The 23,777-nt window shown below is 42.6% G+C and overlaps 1 protein-coding gene across 1 annotated transcript in view; it reads right to left on the minus strand.

The window, feature by feature from the left end:
* Positions 1 to 23,316, minus strand: part of gltpa (glycolipid transfer protein a) — a 41,977-nt gene extending 18,661 nt beyond the window's left edge. The window contains 2 exon segments of the mRNA XM_080208107.1: positions 23,108 to 23,168; positions 23,170 to 23,316. Coding sequence (XP_080064233.1) covers positions 23,108 to 23,168; positions 23,170 to 23,211 — 103 coding nt within the window. The 5' untranslated portion in view covers positions 23,212 to 23,316.
* Positions 23,317 to 23,777: the final 461 nt, after the last annotated feature.

Here is a 23,777-nt window from a genome sequence, read left to right on the forward strand (position 1 = left end):
CAAGACAAGGGTCACTAGGTTGATTCCTGGAATGAAGCATTTGTGGAAAGGTTGAGAAGATTGGACCTATCCTCATGCGTGTTTGGACAGATTTTTGATCTACAAGGAATCATAAGATTATAAAAGACTGGCAGAAATAGGCCACAATCAGATCAACCATGATCTTACTGAATGGCAGAACAGACATGAGGGGCCAAGTGGCCTACGACTGCTCCTAATGTATATGTTCGGCTTGTTTTACTAACACTGCATCATTTGTGTTCGAAGATAAGCCACAACTGCAAAATCTGAGAGGTTTACAAGTAAAACTGAAGCAGCACGATATATTTTTCAGAGAACAAAGGCATAAACATTGATCTTTTAACAGTGTATTACCAATATTAGCATAGCATTGTTCTCAAATCTGAAAGAGGGAAAGGCAGCTTCTCAATTTTATCAAGGCTCTTGAGGAATACAAAGATAGCAGGAAAGTTTAAACTGAGACTAAGAAGGCTAAAAGAGGCCACGAAATGTCCTTGGCAGGCAGGATTAAGGAGAATCCCAAGGCTTTTTATGCGTATATAAGGAGGAAGAGGGTAGCTAAGGATGGGCTCACTCAAGGACAGCAGAAAGTATGTGTATGTGGAGCCAGATGAGTTGGGTGAAGTCCTTACTGAGTACTTGCATCAGTATTCACAAAGGAAAAGGATGTGGTGGATGTTGAATGTAGAAAGGAGGATGTTGACATTCTAGGATCTATTGAGATAAAAAGGGAGGTGGTATTGGAGGTTTTGAAAAACATTAAGGTGGACAAGTCCCCAGAGCCAGGTAGGCTCTATCCCAGAATATTAAGGGGCGAGGGAAGAAATTGCTGAGGCCTTGGCCAAAATCTTTGTTTCTTCTTTACGTTGCCACAGGTGAGGTACCAAAGGATTGGAGAGTATTTAAAAAGGGCAGAAGAGACAATCCAGGAAATTACTGGCCTGTGAGCTTTACATCAGTGGTGGGGAAATTATTAGAGAAGATTTTTTACAGACACCTGTACTCACATCTGGAACAGTTTAGGTTTATTAGCGATAGGCAACAAAGGGGAGGTTGTGTCTCACAAACTTGATTGAGTTCTTTGAGGAAGTGACAAAAAAAATTGACCAGGGCAGGGCAGTGGATATTATACACATGATAAAGCCTTCCAAAAGGTTTCTCATGGCAGGCTGATGCAGAAGGTGAAGTCATAAGATCGAGGAGAGCTGGTAAGATAGATACAAAACTGGTTTGGGCATAGAAAGCAGAGAGTAGCAGAAGAAGGGTACTTTTCTAACTGGAGGTCTGTGACAAGCAACACTCCACAAGGATCATTGCTGGTGCCTCATATATAAGAAAAATTGATTTGGAGGAAAATGTATGTGGTCTGATTAGATTATTTGCAGATGATACAATAAATGGTGTGTGTGTGTGGGGTAGTGGATAGTCAGGAGGAGTGTCAGAGGATACAGCAGGATATAAATCGGCTGGAGACCTGGATCAAAAGATGGCAGATGGAATTTAACCTTGACAAACGTGAGCTGGTGTGATATGGAAGGTCGATTGCAGAAGGAAAGCATACAGCAGATGGTAAAGCCCTTAGAAATATCAGCAAACAGAGGAATCTGGGCGTGCAGATCCACAGTCCCCTGAAGATGGTAACTCAGGTGGACAAGGTGGTCAAGAAGACATCAGGCATGCTGACCTTCATCAGTCAGGGCACTGAGTATAGAAATTGGAAAATCATGCAGCTGTATAAGACTTTGGTTAGGCCGCATTTGTGGTAGTGTACAATTCTGGTCACCACACTACCAGAAGGATGTTGATGCATTGGAAAAGGTGCAGAAGAGATTTACCAGGATGTTGCCTGGCTTGGAAGATTATGGACTATGAAGAAAGGTTGAACAAACTTGGATTGTTTTCACTGGAGCGTTGGAGAATGAGAAAAAAGGGGGGACCTGAAAGACTTACAAGATTATGACGGACTTGAATAGTCAGAGTTTTTTCCCCCAGGGTTGGAGGATCAATTACTCAAGAGCACAGATTGAAAGTGAGGGGGGGAAATTTGAGAGAGACGCAAGGGGCAAGTTTTTCCACAGAGGGCGGTGAATGCCAGCTGTCAGAGGAGATGGTGGAAGCAGCTTCTATTACAACATTCAAGCAGCATCTGGATTGACACATGAATAGGCAGGGAACAGAGCAACATGGACCACGTAGAGGCAAGAAAACATTTGATTAGAGAGGTGTCAGCTCAGACTTGGTGGACTGTGTGTACTGTTGTGTGTGTTTTGGAAATACATTATTTTAAATTTTAAAAGATATTTTTCCATTAGCAGCAGATAATCACTGGGAGAAGAAAACAATGATTTTTCTTAAAAAAGGAGGAATGAGCAAAGAAGGCAGGATAGTATCATTAGATAGCACAATGGGCCAAATGGCCTCCTTTCCACAAAATTGTTACAGTTATGCTGTCACAATTTTGTGAAGAGAATGAGGGATTTTCACTCGATCTTGGAATATTGAATCATATGGTTCAATGCGGCAACAGCAAAAATGCAATGCTGTTCCCCTCACCCAATCCTTCCAATTTCTGCCCTTCTTCTGCACCTCTTAAACATGTCACTTACTCCAACTCCTCACTTTATGCTGCAACCATTTTCCTTCACACACATCCATTCAAAACAAGCAGTTTGCTCCCCATACCAACACTACCTCACAACCCTCTCCTTTATGACTACTCCTCTCCCCACCCTCATTCTAATAACTCTCCTCCTTCTAAGCTCCCACCTTCCCATATGCTGACACACTCCCCACTCCTTCCCTCCCCTCTCATCCTGGCCTTTCATCCTCCCTCCATGCCAATACGCTCTGCCACCTCCCCACCCACCTCCTTCATTTCTTCCCTTTCCTTCACTCTGGCACTCTCCTCACTTCAGTGCCACCCTCAGCCTCCTTTGATGCCTCAAAGCACCCTCCTTGGTCTCCTACATTTTGTCACTGTTTAGCAATTTAACACCAACATGCACACAGTATAAACAGGAAAAAGACTAGAAATCATGGGACATGGAACAAAAAACATGACAAAAGACTACTGGCATCCAAGAATGCCGCACAGAAATGCAAATACTGAGCAAAAAAAAAAGCCCAAAAGCTCATCTTTGATTCAATTAAACCTTAGATTTGTAATAACAGATGTTCCTCTTGTCAGAGAATCTAGATCCAGGGGTCACTGTTTAAACATAAAGGAGTGGCTCATTTAAGATGGAGATGAGAAAAACGTTTTTCTCTGAGAGTCAAGTGTCTCTGAAGCACTCATCCTCAAAAGGCAGTGGGAGCAGAATCTTATTTTTAAGGCAGAGCTAGATAGAACGTGGGCTAGTCAGCCATGATCTTTTTGAATGGCAGAATAGGCTTGATGGGCCGAATGGTTTGCACCTAATTGTATGTTCTATGGGCTTGTTCCTTTGCTTTCAATTTGAGTACGTTAGGCTCAGTTGTGAATTTCAACACCTGCCTGTGTAACATCTCAGATATCTGAAATACTAAGCCAACCTCTTCTGCACCACTCCCCCAAGTGTATATTAAAAAATCTTTTATTCGTGTGAACAGAAATCTATAAGATGGTGTTTTGTTCAGAGTATACAACCAGACAAAACAGTAGACCCAGAACTCAATCACATCCCAACATTATGGCTAAGCATATCTGAGGCTGCCATCTCTTCAACCAACTGGATTCTAGGACACTCCTGACTGATTCAATCATAGATTGTACACAAAATCAATCTTGTAACTTGACAGTTCTCCGCCACCTACTAAATACCACCTCCCCACGCACAAAAATGAACTCAGAGGGAACGCAACAACAACTCAGAAAAAGTGAACCTTGCCCAGAGACAATGTTTTTTCAGCACCCACAAAACACAAACATGTTTTCAAAGACAGCATAACACATCGGACAATATCTTTGAACATGCTGCACTCTGGGTACATCCCCAATACTTCATGATCCCCATCTAGTTAGCTGATTGTCTAAAATCAGCAAGAAAGAGAGTAGCTAGAAGTGTTTCACAGCTAAAAAATGGAATGAGGCTCTCCATGACAGATGAGACAAAGTATGCGAGAGGGGAGTAGAAAAGCACTTACTAAAAGAGAAAGGAGCAGAAAGTGCCAGACACAACTGCGCTATGTACTTCACTTTAATATAAATAAAGCAACTTTCAGGGAGATTGAATGAACATTTAAATGGTCATTGGATAAACATATGGATGATATTGGAATAGTGTAGGTTAGATGGGATTTAGTTTGGTTTCACAGGTTGATACAACATCGAGGGCCAAAGGGCCTGCACTGCGCTGAAATGTTCTGTGTTCTGTGACACGAGTTATCCAGAAAACCAAAAGCATATGAAGCACACAGAACAGAAACAGGGATAGAGACAAAGAGATATTGTAACTCTTTAAAAATGCATAAAATAAGATCAAAACAATAGGAAAACAAATGGTCTCATACTGAATTTCCAAGTACAGAATGGAAGACAAAGTTAAGCAAGTGTACTTTATCCATTAATAGTTAATGGGGTGGCACAGTGGTTAGCACTGCTGTCTCACAGCACCAGGGACCCAGGTTCGATTCCTGGCCTTGGGTCAACGTCTGTGCTGAGTCTGCACGTTCTCCTTGTGTCTGCATGGGTTTCCTCCCACGGTCCAAAACACCATGCTGTTTAGTCACATCGGCCATGCTAAATTCTCCCTCAGTGTATCCGAACAGGCGCCAGAGTGCGGCGCCTAAGGGATTTTCACGGCAACTTCACTGTAGTGTTAATGCAAGCCTACTTATAACATTAATAAACTTTAACGTTTTAAACTTGGAAACATAAATGAACCACTTTCGAAAAACATTTCTCCCTTTCTAATTTTCTGCCCTCAGACCCTATTCACCTAAAAGTTGTAACTTTCTGGAACACAATTTTAGGGCTACCAATGGCCTACTGTTGAGGTGAAGGGTGAAGAGTGGGGTAGTAGAGAATGGAAACAGGTCCATCAGACTACATCACACTGTGGATAATTGACAACTCAGCCAGTGCACTCTCAACCCACAAGCATATTCACTCGAGTAGAAATTATTGAATAGATAGGGACTTGAACAATTTTTCCTCTTTCCTACTGAAGGCTTATGAAGCAAATTGCTGTGCCTATTATGGCCTGACTTGTTGAGAATGGGAATTGAGCAAGCAATCGTGCTGATCTAAATGACTTGATCACACAGTACAGCACACTTATCCACTCATTTATCAGCAGAAACTAAACACTCTGTTCAGCTACTGGCATTAGCAATCAAGTACGTACTATTGTATATGGAGGGGTGAGAGATAAGGTGAAGGATGATGTGATAAATGAAAAAGACAAGAGAGCAAGGTAGCAAAAGGGAATTCATAAGAGTGTGGTAAGAAGGGACAGAACATACAAGCTGAAGAGTGTGCCAGATGTGTCTGGAGGATTTGAAAACAACAGGCCAGAATTAAAGGCATCTGAATGCATGCAAATATCACAACAAGGTAAAGGAACTGATGGTGCAAATGGAAGTAAACTGCTATGATCTAATTGCCATTATGAAGATGTGGTTGCAGGGTGAAGGAGGCTAGGAACTGAATCTTCAGAATATATGACATTTAGGGACGAATAGGCAAAAAGATAAGGAGGTTGGGGTAGCACTTAATAAATTATGAGATCTTACATTAGAGGATCTTAGATCAAAGATCAAGATGTAGAATCAGCTTGGGTGGAGATAAGAAACAGCAAGGGACAGCAAACGTTGATAGCTGTTCATAGGTTGTAATGCAAACATGTGACCATGGGAACATCGACCTACTTATAGGTTGAGTAAACCCAATTAGCACAAGAAATTACTGGAATGTATACAAGATGGTTTTCTGGAAGATTATATATTGGCAAACCAATGAGAGAACGGGCTAGATCTAGTATTGTGCTATGAGAAAGGGCTAATTATAAAGCAGGCTCTTGGGAATAGTGACCATAATGTAAGGCCATCAGATCTGCTCTGGCTGATGAAGGCAAGAACGCCACATGCCTTCTTAATCACCTTAGCCACCTGTGTTGCCACTTTTAAGGGAACTGTGGACCTGCTCTTAAGGGTTCTGCCATTAACAGTATAATTCACACCTAAATTTGATCCTCCAAAATGCATCACCTCGCATTTGTCCAGATTAAACTCCATCTGCCATTTCTGTGACCAAGTCTCCAACCTAACTATATCCTGTTCTACCCCCTGACAATCCCTGGCACTATCAGCAATTCCACCAATTTCATGTCATCCGCAAACTTACTAATCAGACCACATACATTACAAACAACAAAAGGTCTCAGCACTGATCCATGTGGAACACCACTAGCTACAGATCTCCATTTGAAAAACACACTTCCACCATTACTGTCTTCTGTAACCATCAAGCCAGCCCTCATCAAATCCCTTGTGATTTTAGTTTTTGTAATTTTCCAATCAAGAACCTATCTCTGTCTTAAATACACGTAAATGACTTGGACTCCACAGCCTTCTGTGGCTATGAATTTCATAGATTCATTACCCTCTGGTTGAAGAAATTCCTCATCTCAGCTCTAAAGGGTTAACCCTTAACTCGGAGGATGTGCCCTTGGATCCTAGTCTCTCCTACTAATGGAAACATCCTCCCCAAGGTCCAGGCCTTTCAGCATTCTGCAAGTTTCAGTGAGATTTCCCCACTCGTCCTTCAAGAATTACATTGAGTACAGACCCAGAGTCCTCAAACGCTCCTCATACAACAAGCTTTTCATTCCTGGGATCATTCTCACGAACCTCCTCTGGATCCTCCGAGACCAGCACATCCTTCCTTAAATAAAGGGCCCAAAATTGCTCCCAATATTCCAAATGTGATCTGACTAGAACCTTAAGTCTCAGCAGTACATCCCTGCTTTTGCATTCCAGTCCTGTTGAATGCTAACATTGCATTTGCCTTCCTAATATGGTGAAATTTTACATAAAGTTTGAAAGTGATGTAGTTTAATTTAAAACTAGAGTCAAAGAAACTATAATAATATGAGGGGCAAATCTGGAAACTACTTAAAAGTAGATGGGCAATAACTAACATTTAATGAATACATGGTTTACCAGAAATTTACATTCTTTTGAGGCACAAAAACAGCACAGGAATTGGTGTTCCAAACATGGCTAATAAGTAAAAAGTTGCATTTCAAAGGAAAAGGTTTAAAAAGTTGCCAAAAAAAAGTAAATCTGTGGTTTAGGAATATTTTCAATTTCAGCAAAGAAGGACCAAAAAACAGAAAAAAATCAGAAGACAGCAAACTAGCAAGAAACAGAAAAGTGGACTAAAAAGCTTCTGTAGGTATGTAAAAATGGAAAAACATTAGTAATGACAAACATGGGCCTGTTATAGGCACAGACAATAGAACTTACAATGGGGAATAAGGGAATGTCTGTTTTCACAGAGGAAGATACAAAAAACTTCCCAGGAATACTATAAAACCAAGGTAAAAGTGATACCGAGGAACTGAAAGAAATTATGGAGAAATTAACAAGACTGAAAGTTGATAAGTCCCCTGGACCTGATGATCTACATTTCAGAATGAGATAACTGGACATGTAGAGAATAACGGTAGGACTTATAATGGAAAATAATGGCAGCCCATCATCAAGCCTGTTCTAACATTCAATATGATCATGGTTGATCTTGGGCTTCAACCATTTTCTCACCCACTCTTCATTTTAATTCTGAGAGACCTACAATCTGTCTATTCCAGCCACAAAAATACATTCAACAATGAAGCATGGGCACGATGGCACAATGATTAGCACTGGTGCCTTACTGCGCTAGGGATCCAGGTTTGATTCCAGCCTCAGGTCAGTGTGTGTAGAGTTTGCACGTTCTCCCCATGTCTGCGTGGGTTTCCGCTGGGTGCTCCTGTTTCCTCCCACACTCCAAAGATGTGCAGATTGGATTGATTGGTCATGATAAATTGCCCCTTAGTGTCAGAGGGACTAGGCAAATAGACTAAGGTAAATATGTGGTGTTACGGGGATAGGAACTGGGTGGGATTGTTGTTGGTGCAGGCTCGGCCAAATGGCCTCCTTCTTACTGTAAATTCTATGATCCACAAACCACAGGGTAGAAAATTCCAAAATATTCACAATTCTGAGTAAAGCAATTTCTCGTTATATCTCAATCCTGGCTGCAGTTGGAACTATAGCCCAGCATAAATCAGTACTTGTAGTAGAAGTAGGCTGGTGGAGGACCAGAGAGAGAAAATGCCCTAGCTTACCTTAAGTGCCTCATATTATTGTTTTACTGGCAATTTGGTATAGAATTCAACATGAAGCTGAAAAATCTGGTGATGCCAAGCAGCAAGAAGATGCTTTATCAATGCGCCTCTTCTCCTCAGTTTCCATTGGAAAGCTTCAAATGTAAAACAATGGCTTGATTTAAAATAGCCATCTCAGGGGCAAAGACTGGACTCTCGCTCTCCATCACCACCCAAATGCTCTTAGCTCACTGTGAAAATTAGATTTGTAACATTTGTGATTTGAGTGGCTCAGTGGTAGTGCAGTCACCGATTGAACCAGAGGACTTTTTCCTACTAAATAAAAAAAAACTACTTCTCATTTTGGTCAATTATTATAAAATGTCAATTGCATTTCATTGGGCTGAAAATGATTTTGGATCTGCTGGTGGCAAAATTAATGGAAAAATCCACTCCCTTCTCTCCATCCAGAATGGCCTGGTTACGGAGAACAAAAAAGAATTCCTGAAAATTCCAAGTTTAAAAACAAAAAGCACATAGAAACCAGAACAGTTAATAATGTAGCCTTTATTTAAACTAACAAAAGGCTGATTCTCCATTTAAAGTACAACGCTGCTGCTGACCAATAAAATACAATAGCACATTGTGTGAACGGAGGTCTCGTGTTACTTGAAAGTCAAGAGAGAGTGTAACCCCAGCTCCTGAGTGAGATGGAAAGGTCTGCATTATTGTTCTTTATGGATTCATAAGTCTTGGCACTGGAAGATACTGCAGGTGATAATTAATTGATTGAGATGGAAAGCCTTATAACTGCAAATTGAAAAGAAAACCAAAGCTTTTGCAATAAAATAACCAGAAACATACTGCATTAGAATGCAGGTTAACTTAGCATTTGTTAGTGAATATTTGTATCAGCCAGGTTAGGATGTTAAATGTTAGACAATGAAACAGCTTAAGTCAACACTATTTATACAGCAAGATTAGGTACAAACGAAGCTCTCAATACATTATTTCAACAAGATCACGAGAAGCTGAGGATAGTGACTCTTATTACACTAGTGTGACATTCGCCTTTCCCATAAATTATATTTATATATTTTGTACATATGGGAGTGTAGAGGAGAGTAATTAACCAGCCAAAGTTAGAGACTAATGTGTGGGTGGGGATAAGCTTGTTCTTATAAATGTTGAAAGCCAACATGATTAAAGAATGTTAGAAATGTTACTATCCATCATCACATTAAAAGTCACATCTATTCTTGGAGAGTCATTTTTTGAAACGATGTTAATTATTTCTGGTTAGTTCCTCTGATGGTTTTGGCTTCTGCTGGTTAATGATTTCATGAAGTTCCCTTTAATACCATACCCAATTCTTCATGCGAGTTCCTGTTACCTTTCACCAAGTGCAAGCTGGTAAAATAACTGCAGAGGGCAAAGTCCAATCCTGGCCTCACCCAATGCTCATTTACCCACATTTCTGATAAGGGTTGCGGTGTGACAGAGGAGAACTCTCCTCACACAACCTTCCAGACAAAAAGCAACAAAGTCTATTGCAACAATGCCACCAGGATATAGACCAGCAATCCAATCTGGAAACTTCCTGCTCCATATGGCTCAGCTTACTTCACATCACAAGGCATTCAATAGGCAGCTTTGAAGTACAAATTAAAATAAAAGACAACTGTTGAGGGTATTTTAGTAGGTTACATATCCCTTTAAGTTTTGAATCCTGCACTAATCCATTAAATGCTCATCTAGCAACTGGCACTTTGCCAATGGAAAGATTTTATCCCTGGCCATTCAACAAGCTCTAAATGTTCCTACCATATTGCTGTAAATACAAAACAGGTTTCCATGGTAACAAATGATGCAAGTCAATGAACTGACACCTGTTGTCTACTTCAGATAACTCTGGATCAAATTTTCCCAAGTGAATTTAAATTTGTGCAATGTCTCAATGGATAAGAAATAGGATTGTTACAGGGTTATATAAACCAGGAAGAATTTTCTCCTGGGTGCTGACAATGTCCTCAACAGCAATCCTGGGTCATTGCACCAGAGAGATTCAGGGCTCAGTACTAGAAAATAAAACTGCAAATGGCCAGGGAATTTCAATCACTACCAAATGGCTCTCCTCCCTAATTCTGAAGCGAGTGCAAAACAAACTGTCTGATAGATAGACTGCCACTATCAAGCCACACAGAAGATAAGCATTTAAAATGGGAACCAGTTAGCACCCAAAGCCCTTGGAACTGCTGCAGGTAAAGGAGAAAAATCAGAATGTGCCATGGCTCAGCAGGATTTTATTTTATTTGTTCAAGGGAGTTGACATTGCTGGCTTGGCCAGCACTTTATTGCCCAAAGAGGGCATTTAAGAGAAAACCACACTGCTGTGGATCTGAAGTCACATGTAGGCCAGACCGGGTAAGCATGACAGGTTTCCTTTCTTAAAAGCATATTAGCAAACAACATGGGCTTTTAACAACAACTGACAATGGTTTCACAGTCAAGACTTTTATTTTCACATTTTAATGAAATTCAAATTTCACCATTAGCCATGGCAGAAAGTGATACTGTAATCCAGAAACCTGGGTTTCTGGATTACAATATCACTACACCACTGTCTCCCCGAGTTAGAGTTCTTTACTGGAAAGATAGGCACCATCCACCTACCTGGAAATCTCAGTGCCAGAGGATTTTCTTTTAAATCAAAGTGAAGGGCCAAAGTGCATAGTACAGATTTTTTTTAAATTAATTTGTGTGGGATATGTGCATCACTGGCTGACCGGCATTTATTGCCCATCCCCAGTTGCCCTTGAGGGCAGCTGAGAGTCAATCACATTGCTGTGTCTCTACAGTCACACGTAGGCCAGGCCTAGTAAAGACAGCAAATTTCTGTCCCTAAAAGGACATTAATGAACCAAATGGATTTTTCTGACAATCAATGGTTTCACGATCATCAGTAGATTCTTAATTCCAGATTTTTTTTTACTGAATCAAAATTCCACCGTCTACTGTGGCAGGGTTTGAACCCCGGTCCCCAGAGCATTCTGGATTAATAGTCTAGCAATAATACCATAGGCTATTGCCTCCCCTTGATCAACAAGAATCAAAATGAGTAAAAGAAAAAGACTCACACTTATAAAGCGCCATTCATGACCATCTGGTATCCCAAAGCACTTTACAACCAATTCTGATGTGTAGTCACTGGTGTACTACAGGAAACAAATCAGTCAATTTGCACAGAACAAACTGACAATAGCCAGAATCATTTTTTATGATGCTGATTCAGAAATATTGACCAGGACACAGGGAGAACTGCCCTACTTCACAGCCAAGAGAGGAGATAAATTGTTAAGTACAAGAAGCAATACCAGGCTCAAGGCTTAAAATCCATGATTGTAAAAATAACTAGTGCAAGTCATAGAAATTGCCAATTAAATGGGAAGCAGTATTCCTAAGAACATCTGCACCACATGGACTGCAGCAGTTCAAAGTGGCACCTCACCACCACTTTCAAGGGCAATTAGAAATAGGCACCAAATTAGGCCTAGCCCAGGAAAGAATAAAAAAAGTTACACCCTAACTGACATCTAGATATACAGGCTGATTCTGGAAGCTAAAGTCCTGGTGTAGGATAGCAAGTTTCTACAAATAAGCACAATTAAAATAACAAAATCAGTGAGATCACAAGACATATTTTTACAAGGTACACTGAACCAGTGAAACTAATTGAGATCATGCCCTGAAATTAATATCATGGAATTTCAATTTTAATGTCATGAAAGTTTAGTTTTGTCTACTTAATTCGAAGCGACACCATCAGTTTCTTACATGACGCATAATCTAGCAATTAAAATTGTTTTTCGTTGAAGACAGACTGATGTGGAGAGTCCACTAAATGCTCAGTAGGCAACTGCACTGAATGAGTACAGCATTGAGATACACAGATAAAAAATTTGCCACAATTGTCCAGTTTAGGAAAACGAGAAAAACAAAAGCAGCCATGGGTCTTGCACCTTATCACTATCAGTTAATGTTTGTTGTATTGTGCATGCATGTCGACACCAGGTAAAGCAAAACAGAGGCTTGTGTGTGGCGCAATCCATAATCAACTGCCAGATGTGGCAAAACAAAAATCTTGTGAATAAAGAACTGAAAAGTGGCCGGCCTTTGTGAAATTGTATCCAAGTAAATGTTGGTGCCTTTGGCGAAATCTTCAGGAGATTGAGGTGGGGGAGCGGGAAGCAGGAAGCAGAAACAGCTGGGACAGCCTTGTGAAAAGGTAACTTTTTTTAAAAAAAAATGTCCCTCATCCACTTCACCCTCCTTTCCTGACATCCCAAGGACACTGAACACTTAGTTCTTCACCCAAAATGACATTTTTAAAAATTGTTAAAAAACCCAATTAGCAAGAATTGTCAGTCATGGACTGTTCTGACCATTCAATACGCACTTTCCATCAGGGGGTTACAATCAAAAACAGGAACTCTGCACTCTGTTCTAACTCCTATTGCTATCCTGGCAAAGCAGCAATCAACAAATCTAGGTCAGACCCAGAACTGAACTGGAGACCGTCCTCACTTCAGTGAGGCTTCCATTCAGATAATTTGAGATATGCCCTGATAAAATCCAAATTCTAACCTATACAAATGTGGAAAATTTAGCTGCAAAAACGTTTTCTGCTGAATAGAAACTATTCGTGATAGCAGGTTTCTACATGAAATTTCTACAATGAAGTCAGGGTAATTCTCCTTAGACTTGCCATCTTCAGTTCCCCAGCTGAATGAAAGCCACATGCCATCCGTGGATAGGTTTATGGACGAAAAGGGATTGGTTTAGGTTAGTGGGTCATTGTTTTGTAACTGGTCGGCGCAACATCGTGGGCCGAAGGGCCTGTTCTGCGCTGTAATGTTCTATGTTCTATTTTATGAATTTCACCTTTCGCGCTCTGATACATGGAATCCTTTGAATTGCCATGACTTGCTGATAACAACGTTGAGGCGAACCAATATAAACGCAAGGTTCGTGGAACACATGCTCATTTTTTTGAAAGAAAAACCAACTGCAGCATGGCACACCCTCCCCTTGCTGCTAAACAGGGAGGGATAAACCAAAACTGTAGCCTAACCTAGAAATATTAAGAGATTGGAAAATTGAGCAAAAATAAACATTAATGGCTGCGCTTTGGCTCAACACTGTCTCTTTCCAAACAAGATAATCAGTGGAACATTTCACAAACACACCGCCTCACTGTACAGCTTCATCAATAAGTGAAATGGCAATAGAGTAAAAGGGAGAGTGCTCTGAGGTAGGATTGAGGCAAGTAGGGGTCAGCAAAGTAACTTTCTTCTGCATCAGACTGTGCTACTGTACCTACTGGGTTACCCAATGTGGATAATGGGTTACTGAAATGGAATTCCCCATTTGTGGGAATTCAGTGGACCTTTTCACACCTGGAAGGTCACAACTTTGCTGATGTTCTTGCCGCCATCTCCAAGACGCACCTACCTCCAGAAGTCTAACATATTCAGTATGTATGCAAAACAGACTGTTCTGCATATCAACAAGCTGAAAACACTTGTCACGAGCATCAACCCACCAGCAACACCTCCAGTTACCATCAGAGGAGAAGAGTGAGCACGTGGCAAGGACTTCACTTACCTTGAGAGTCTTATCAGCAATGATAACAGTGCTAAGGACATCAAAACCCAGGTGAATAAAACTCCAGGTGCATTTAGCAGACTTCCATAACAATAGTCTTAAGACTAAAATCACACCCTACAACAGCAATGTAAAGTCATTCCTGTAGTACGGATTTGAATGCTGCAGGATAGTGAAGACAGACATGGGCATGGTCAAGGCATTCTGTAATCTTGCCTACATAAAATATGTAACAGCTACTGGCCAAATAAAATTTCCAATGAGGATTTGTACAAGACGACTGACTGCTACAACATTCTCCTTGAGATAAAGCAGCCCTCGATAAGATGGATCAGACACATGCTAAGAATGCCCTAAGAGCGAATACCAAAGAGACGGCCGAAAACATAAACGGGGCAGGCAAAAACATGGCATCGGGCATGCTCACTGAACTGGAACAGCTAGATGGGGCTTACATGGAAGGAGGCACAAGCCACAACACAAGACCTAGTCTGATGGAGGAACATTGTTGAAGCCTTATGTCCCATGATGGGAGGAGAAGGATAACTAACACGCACCTAATTTTGTTGCCTGATATGGATAGTGAGCTCCTGAGATGCAAACGGTTTCATTCTCTAGCGTTAACGTGCTTTACACTGATCAGAAAGAAAATAACATTATGCTGTGCAACAAGATAAAGGTCTTCACCACCTGCTGCTCTGTTATTCACATTTATCCTCAGAAAACACAGCTTGAACTGCTTTGTCTTTCCTGGATTCACTATGTGCAAGAAATATTTCCCGCATTTTATTTAACTAGAACCCCAGTCATTAAATATTGTAATTGGCAGGTATGTCAAGAGGTGAATTCTGCATTCACGGTTTGGGCAGCATAGAGTCAAATTGACAAGATTTAGTGGTGAGTAAAAACTGTTATAATCATCACATGAGCAAGGTAATAAAAATGTTGGACTTCAGAAATTGCCAAAACATCTCAAGTCATGGCAATTCAAAGGATTCCATGTATCAGAGCAAGAAAGGTGAAAGCCATAAAATGGCATGTGGCTTTCATTTAGCTGGGGAACTGAAGACGACAAGTCTAAGGAAAATTACCCTGACTTCATTAGAAATTTAAATTATCCGTCAGGGTAAAGTGGTTTCATTTTGGAAGCAAAAAGATTAACTGACACTGCAAATACCTGTTGCAGAATGATTCAAGATAGAGCCCTGTTTGGAATTCTGGTACGTTGTTTCTGGTGATTTTTCCAGACCATCTTTGGGGTTGGAGCTGAAAGGTTAAATTTAGTGGGTTTAAGCCCCAATTTCAGTACAGCAGAGAAAGAGAGATGGCCAAGAGCTGAAAAGCAGCCATAGTCCATTATCAAAATGCTATCAGACGTTAGGAGTATTTCGGAGGTGGAGGCACCAAGTCAGGGTGCAGTACAGCTTCAACAGTAGTGTCCACAATCACGATATCTTTAAGATGCAGCAGAGGGTCGTTTAGCTGGAAGGCAATAGAAGAATCCCAACACGAAGCAGGGTCAATGAGAGTTCCTGAGAGCTGTGGCACTTTGGTCCCATGAAGTGAAGAAATTTTCACAAGCCTGATTAATAGCCAAGGACTTTCTTGGGTAGTCATGAGGAAAAAGGAAGGTTCAACTGATAATTTTAGGCTAAAATATAAGACTGTTTGCTTTACTTGTTTCTTGTACTGTGAAATTAATTTGCTTAAAACTGTGGACTCATATGGTGTAATTACTTTGAATTAATCACTGGAGGGTTTGAATTTCTCTTTAAACGCAGTCTCTACAGGATTCATAACAACCTGTGTTGAAATAAAGCAGTATTTCAGGCTTGCACCCAATTTGACAAAAGGCTAATAAGTTTCCCAACTGCTACTATTAAATGACTAAACATTATGGTAAGTTAGATGGATTTGCAGTGCTACATGTGCACTGTTCCCTGAGTCCTCCTTCGCTCTGCTTCAAGCAAGCACATCATTCTATTCCTATTCTCCTGCTTGAACTAACTTTACATTTGCTCTGGAAAGCTAGCTGCTGACCTTCATATCTCTATGTACTTAAAATCAGAGAAGTAAATGTTAAAGGAACAAGTTGCAAGGCTATGGGAAAGTATAAGGAAGTTAGATTATTTGGAATAGCTCCTTCAAAGAGCTAGCACAGGTTCAATGGGCTGAATGACCTCTTCTGTGTAAACTTCTATAGCACGGGAACAGGTCAAGTCAACACCTATGTTTTTCTGCACATGATCTGATTGCCAGTATACACAAACATTCTGCACTGTGTTAAAAGTTGTTCTGGTATTTTACTCTCACCTTCGCTGTCGAATCCAGATTAATGTTAAGAATACAGTTAGAACAGCTTCAAATTCTAATCTTAAATCCATGTTGATTTTGATCAGGACAGTGGAGGCCACATGCCTCATAGAAACATAGAAAAGAGGAGGAGGCTATTTAGTTCTTCAAGCCTGTTACAACATCCATCATGGCTGATCATCTAACTCAGTAATCTGTTCCTGTTTTCCCCCCTCCCTATCCTTTGATTCCATTCGCCCAAAGAGCAATATCTAACTCGTCCTTGAAAGCATATAATGTTCTTTCCTCAACTGCTTTCTGTAGTAATGAATCCCACAGATTTACCACTCTCCAGATGAAGAAATTTCTTTTCATCTCAGGACCTAAAATGTTTACCCTGTGAGCCTTGGTTCTGGATTTGCCACCTGCATCTACCCTGTCTAGTCCTGCTAGACCTTTATAGGTTTCTACTTGGACCGATCCTACCACTGTTTCCCTAAGCACTTAATGGACTCTAGCATTTTCACAACTACCAACGCAGGCTGACTGATCTTTAATTGCCTGGTTTCTCTCTACCCCTCTTTTTAAATAGTGGGGTTACATTAGTTATCCTCCAATCTGTGGGCCCTGTTCCAGAGTCTATAAAATCTTAAATGACCACCAATGCATCCACTATTTCTATGGCATCTTCCCTAAGTCTTCTAAGTTGCAGATTATCAGACCCTGGGGATTTAGTGGCTTTCAATTTCCCCTACTAATACTGATTCCCTTCAGTTCTCCCACTCACTAAACCCTGTATTCTCAGCGTTTGTGATTAAGCTGTGTCCTCCTTTGTGAAGACAGAACCAAAGTATGTATTCAGCTGGTCAGCCATTTCTTTGTTCCTCATTATAAATTCCTCTGTTTCTGTCTGTAAGGGGCCTACATTCATCTTCACCAATCTTTTTTTCTTCACAACCTATGGAAACTTTTAGTCAGCTTTTATGCTCCCCACAAGCTTACTCTTATACTCTTTCCCCTTCTTAATTAATTCCTCTATCCACTTTGGTTGAATTCTCCTAAACTTCAGGCCTGTTTGTGTTTTTCTGGCCAATTTGTTTGCTTCATCCTTGGATCTAATTCCATCTCCAATTTCCTTTATAAGCCATAGTTTGGCCTCTTTCCTGTTTTAATTTTGCACTAGACAATTTTGCACACTGGCGGCTCACCAATGTGCTCTTTGAATATTTGCCATGGCATATCCATCATCATCTTTTAAGTGACATTCTCCAATCCATCATAGCCAACTTGTACCTCATTCCATTATAGTTTATTTTATTTAGATACAGGACCCTAGATGTAGGAGTCTCAACAGCTCTGGGCTGGTAGATGAAGAGACAGGTCTCCAGTTCCAATTACTATTCATTCAGTGATCACCAAGTGGAAACATGCATTATGAGAACAGGATCAAACCATGTAATGATGCCACTTATGTCACTTAGCTTGCACATGAAGAATTATTGGGTGGAGACCTGTGGAACTGCACACCAGCATTAATGTCATATCCTGGGGGAAGTAGCAGAAACTGTTAAGGGCTGGGGAAAAAAAAGAATGTTAATGGGTTACTACAAAAGGTGAAACACTGGAGGGTGTAAGAATACACCTGATGACACCACCACCCCCCCAACCTGCCCATAATGCCAGAGTGAATGCTGCACAAATACAAACAATTACTTATAAATATATGCATATTTCTGCTATTGTCAAATTTACCCTGTAATCTAAGTAGAGCAATTCCAGCACTATGGGAACTAGAGGAGGAGCATAAATATCAAAACATTGCGTACAATGATCGAGAGAGATCTCAAGTGTGGAAGTTTCAATATTTCTATCAGTTCCCACATCTTCATTTTGAAAGTAAAACTGCTGTTCAGTCAGAACAAAGTCCCAAAAAACTCATTCTTAAATTGCAGTCACCTTCATTTTTCTCCATCCCAAAAGCACCATTCTTACAGTTTATAAACGCTGGCTATCCTCTGATATCTCCTGCAAATTGCTGTTTTGAGTCCTGATGTTGAGCAGACAGGCTAGTCACCAACAGGGGCATTTCATTCAAACCCAATCCTGCACTGACAACATACACAGATGGGTTTTCCAGGAGGAGTCACTTCACAGTAAATTAGGAGTGGCAGACATTACATGGCACTCACTATATCTCTACTAGCTTCTGGACTGTACAGTTCTATTTGCAACTGAGACTATTCACAACTAAGCCAAGAAGAGTTCTTAAAGCACAAATGGAATTTTTAAAAGCTCACTTCTCATTTTCGTTGACTGGATTTATTGCAAACATCAGAAGAAGAACATTGTATATCCAACACAGGAGACATAGGGAAATCTGCATAGTCACAGTGCTGCAACTCATCTTGAATAATTAATAAAAGATAATAGATGAGCTTGAGGGTTGTCAAGCAGCAATTGAAATCAAACAATTCTGGTGGAGGCATAGCCAAGGAAGTTGAGCTCGAGTGGTTTACAAATCAGCAGAGCCATGGATTGAGTTACTGCCCGAAACTCACTACCCAGTCATTTTATATTCCTGACATTAAACACGCAATAGGGTAGAATCTCCTCTTCCAACCCCCAATTCTCTCTCCTAAAATGCTGAGGTGCATTTCTACAGATATGTCAGTCTCAGTAATTTGTCTCAGTAATTTATCCCAGTAGGCAGACTTCACCCATGAGTTTTGACAGTAAACACCTGTAGACTATTTAACATGAAAGGCATCACAGCTGAGTCCGAATCTCTTCGCCAGACATGCATGCTTTCCCGTCAGAGATTTTGCTTCCCCTTGGGATCCCCAGCTGATTTTCCCTTCTAAAAGTTTCAGTGTAGCGTTTCGATGTGGTGTAGACAAAAAGATCATGTTTACTGTCAAAACTCATGGCAATAACTCAATCCATAGCTCTGGTGATTTGCCCACATATCCTCTACTCAAGAGTTGCACATGACACAATTGCCTTTACCCATTAAACCATCAGAGCACCCTTTTGCTGCAGATCGCAGCATGGGTACCATACAGTAAATTCTACAGACTAGAAATAAAGCCTTGGAAGCTCCTGATGTTTTGCATGACAATTTACCTTTATCAACTGAGCTATTAGAGGAGCGGTTTTTGGTTAAAGAGAGCACTGAGAAACCCCTAGCAAATTAATCACTAGTGGTGGCAGGGTGACGAGAGAATGAACATGAGACAGTGCAACAGGGAGAATGCTACTTATCTGAAAGCATGTGATACAACGTACTTTGTAAATTATAAAACAACAGCTTGACAACATATTGTCTATCTAAAATCGTAACACTTAACAGGCAAGTTAATTCCAGTAAAATCAGAATAACTTGGACTGTGCACTATAGACTTAACAGTGATTACACCATTCTCCATCGCCTTGCACTGATGTCCAACACAGTGGAATGGCCACTGTTGTGTTCAACTCTTACCTATTTGATCACTGATAGAAGATCTACAATAATGACTCAATATTCTGCCGCACAGAAGGAAGCCATCAAGCACATATCCCAACCCTGTTAGCTCTGGGCAGCCTGACTGATCTATCCTTGGCCTCTGTCTCTATTCCCCCTGCCCTAATACTAAGTCCTGCGCATTCATCACCTCTCCACTCCCTCAGTCATTGACACTTTGGGTCATCACCTCCCCTCTAATTCTCTAAGTTCTCATAACACTAAGAATCTTTGTCTCGCCAAACACTTGAGTCTGGTCTCTTTTGCGTCCCTGCTCCCTTTACTGTCAGTCAGCCATGTTCTGGAGTGGTTTCTGTAAACTCATCTGCCTTTCCACCTTATAAAGTCCTTAGAACTAATTTCTGATCACTATTCCCTCACCCCCAGCCCACCTTACCTCTGAGGATTTCTCTAAAAATTATGCAAAGGTTGTTAATGGAGCTGGTCCTTTAACTGCAGTTACTGAAGAATTCCTTTGGGATTCCAATCAAGAGACTATATAAATAATGGTTGTTGTCAGCCTAATACCAGTTATATCTGTTGTGCAATTTCCAAGTGACAGTTATAAATCTTGAATGGCACACATTGAAGCTAAATAAGAAAGCCCAGCAGGAACATCCTATTGACTGACTTCATTTCATAAAGATTTCCCAACTGAACTGATGCCTCTCAACCATCTACTCTTAATATTCCTCCCTATCACCTTTCTTCTCTTCCCGCCCCCAAATCTTTCATCTCCCTCCCCCCCCCCAACTCTTTTCTTCTCCCCCCAAAATCCCCCTCCCCAATACCTTTCTTCTCCTCTCCCCCCCCAAAACACCTCATACTTCTTCCCCCAATTGGACATCACAACACAATCTATTGAACATCCCCCCCCGCCGCCACCACAAGATATATTTTCTCTTTTACACCTAAATCTTGCATACTATACTTCAGTGCCCTGCCCTCTTTAGAAAATTTGCTAGTGTTCAACAAGTGTGTCCAAGATCTTGATACAGTACCATGTGGGTACTCCCTTAAGCAAAAAAAAGTGCTTTCCCTGGTTTCACATTCATCTATCACCAATTCCTCCTCTCTTCCTGAAGGCACTGAGGATCTTGTTGGATTATAATTTTCATGTTAATAGTCATCCCCTAATACATCAAGTGGTTGATATTGTGGGTGAAATTGTGCAGGTTGAGTATTTGCAAAGTATTCAAGCACAGTCACATTGCAGCCTGGCCCTCATCTATGGTACGAAGTCTCACAATACCAGGTTAAAGTCCAACAGGTTTATTTGGTAGCAAAAGCCACTAGCTTTCGGAATGCTTGCTGCTCCTTCATCAGGTGAGTGCGACTCACCTGATGAAGGAGCAGCAAGCGCTCTGAAAGCTAGTGGCTTTTCCTACCAAATAAGCCTGTTGGACTTTAACCTGGTGCTGCAAGACTTCTTACTGTGTTTACCCCAGTCCAATGCTGGCATCTCCACATCATGACCCTCATCTATGACACAGTGGTTAGCACTGCTGTCTCACAGTGCCAGGGACCTGCGTTCGATTCCCAGCTTGGAGTTTGCACATTCTCCCCTGCTTGCTTGGGCTTCTTCTGGGTGCTTTGGTTTCCTTCCACAATCCAAAGCCGTGCAGGTTAGGTGCATTGATCCGAAAAGGCGTTGGAGTGTGACGACTAGGGGAATTTCACAGTAACTTCATTGCAATGTTAATGTAAGCCTTACTTGTGACTAATGAATTAAAAAAACTCACCTGACACCAACTTCCCAAACAGTGTAGGAAAAAAGTGCAACAAATGTTCATTTCCACTATCCCGAGATGCTAAGACCCAACTGTGGTGCTAACTTGGTGACCCACAAATAAAAGCAGCTTTCTATTTAGGGTATCTCAGCAGAAAACCCTGGCAATATGTCTGCAGCCTAGAAACAGTTATGCTGTATTCCATCTACATGAACTAAAGCAGCAAATAAAAATCACTGGTTTCACAGCTTTTGAGACAAAGGAAGCAAAATTGCAGTCTGAGCTTCAAAACAGAAACCAATTCTTTGTTCAACTCAAGTAAGAAGAAAAATTTGAACATAATAAACATGAATCTTAGCTGAAGTGAACACCCAGACACACACCCAACCTTCCAGCCAGACCTCACTATTAACATGACACAGGTTCAGATAAGAATCTGAAACCCAAGTACCGCCCAAACCAACCCAAAATCTGTTCCCCTCCCCCACAACACCTTACCCTTCACCCCTGCACTGACAAAAGATCATCCTGACTCAAAACGTTGGCTCTATTCTCTCTCCACAGATGCTGTCAGACCTGTTGAGTTCCTCCAGCATTTTCTGTTTTGTTTCACGCCCCCCCCACACCCCCCCCCCACACTCCCCCCTCCTTCACACCCCCCCCCACACTCCCCCCTCCTTCCACACCCCCCCCCCACACTCCCCCCTCCTTCACGCCCCCCCCCACACTCCCCCTCCTTCACGCCCCCCCCCCACACTCCCCCCTCCTTCACGCCCCCCCCACACTCCCCCCTCCTTCACGCCCCCCCCCACACTCCCCCCTCCTTCACGCCCCCCCCCCACACTCCCCCCCTCCTTCACGCCCCCCCCCACACTCCCCCCTCCTTCACGCCCCCCCCCACACTCCCCCTCCTTCACGCCCCCCCCCACACTCCCCCCTCCTTCACGCCCCCCCCCACACTCCCCCCCTCCTTCACGCCCCCCCCACACTCCCCCCTCCTTCACCGCCCCCCCCCCCACACTCCCCCCTCCTTCACGCCCCCCCCCCCACACTCCCCCCTCCTTCACGCCCCCCCCCACACTCCCCCCTCCCTTCACGCCCCCCCCCACACTCCCCCTCCTTCACGCCCCCCCCCCACACTCCCCCCTCCTTCACGCCCCCCCCCACACTCCCCCCTCCTTCACGCCCCCCTCCCACACTCCCCCTCCTTCACGCCCCCCCCACACTCCCCCCTCCTTCACCGGCCCCCCCCCACACTCCCCCCTCCTTCACGCCCCCCCCCACACTCCCCCTCCTTCACGCCCCCCCCCACACTCTCCCCCCTCCTTCACGCCCCCCCCCACACTCCCCCTCCTTCACGCCCCCCCCCCACACTCCCCCCTCCTTCCACGCCCCCCCCCCACACTCCCCCCTACTCACTCACGCCCTTTACCCCACTCGATGTGATGGTTTATTCGGCTGCTCTAGGGACTGCCCCCCTCTCAGAGCCTCTCACAGCGGGATGCGGCCTCCTGTCTCCCCGGATCCCTGCCTCTCCCCCCGCGGTGACAGCCCAACCCCGTGGCCGATCACCCACCGCCCCCACCCTCCCCTCAGCTTCACTCACTCACCGAAAAAGGGCGGAAGGTAGGACACGCTGTCCAGGAATGCCCGGGTGTCGATCTGCTTGTCGGGCCGGCAGCTGCTTGAACTGGTGCTCCGCCAGGATCGCCATCGCGGACGGCCCACGAAGCGCAGCGCTCTCTCCCCCCACCCAGGAGGCGGCTGCCAGAGGACACAATCTGCCGGCAGCGGAACCAAACTACAGGAGCCCTTCCAAATGCAGCGAAACCGGAGCACGGGCAGGCTGACACCCCCCGTGTCATAGCAACAGGCCAGGGGAAGTGACCAATCAGCTGAGATAACCCAACACACCAAGCAATCACTGTGCAGCACAGATATATCAGCCAATCACAGGGGAGCATAGGCACATCAGCCAATCATCGTGCAGAACAGGGGAGCCAATCAGTAACCGTGAAGGAGTGAGTAACCAATCATCTTCAGACAATGTGTCACAACTAACCAATGGGAAGTGGGTTCCCTCAGCTTCTAACCAATGATATTAACGTGCCCAGGTTACAAGTACTTGTGAAGTAACTAACTCAACTGACTTTTATAATGTTATATATCTGCATGGAATTATATTATACATAATAGTAATAAATAATGGTATTACATTCATCAGAACTCTCAGAATAGTAGATCTTTTCTGCCCAAACACTTGTTCTAACATAAAATGCT

The sequence above is a fragment of the Carcharhinus amblyrhynchos genome, chromosome 20 (genome assembly GCF_965287045.1).
Source record: "Carcharhinus amblyrhynchos chromosome 20, sCarAmb.v2.hapA, whole genome shotgun sequence".
In the NCBI taxonomy this organism is placed as follows: Eukaryota; Metazoa; Chordata; class Chondrichthyes; order Carcharhiniformes; family Carcharhinidae; genus Carcharhinus; species Carcharhinus amblyrhynchos.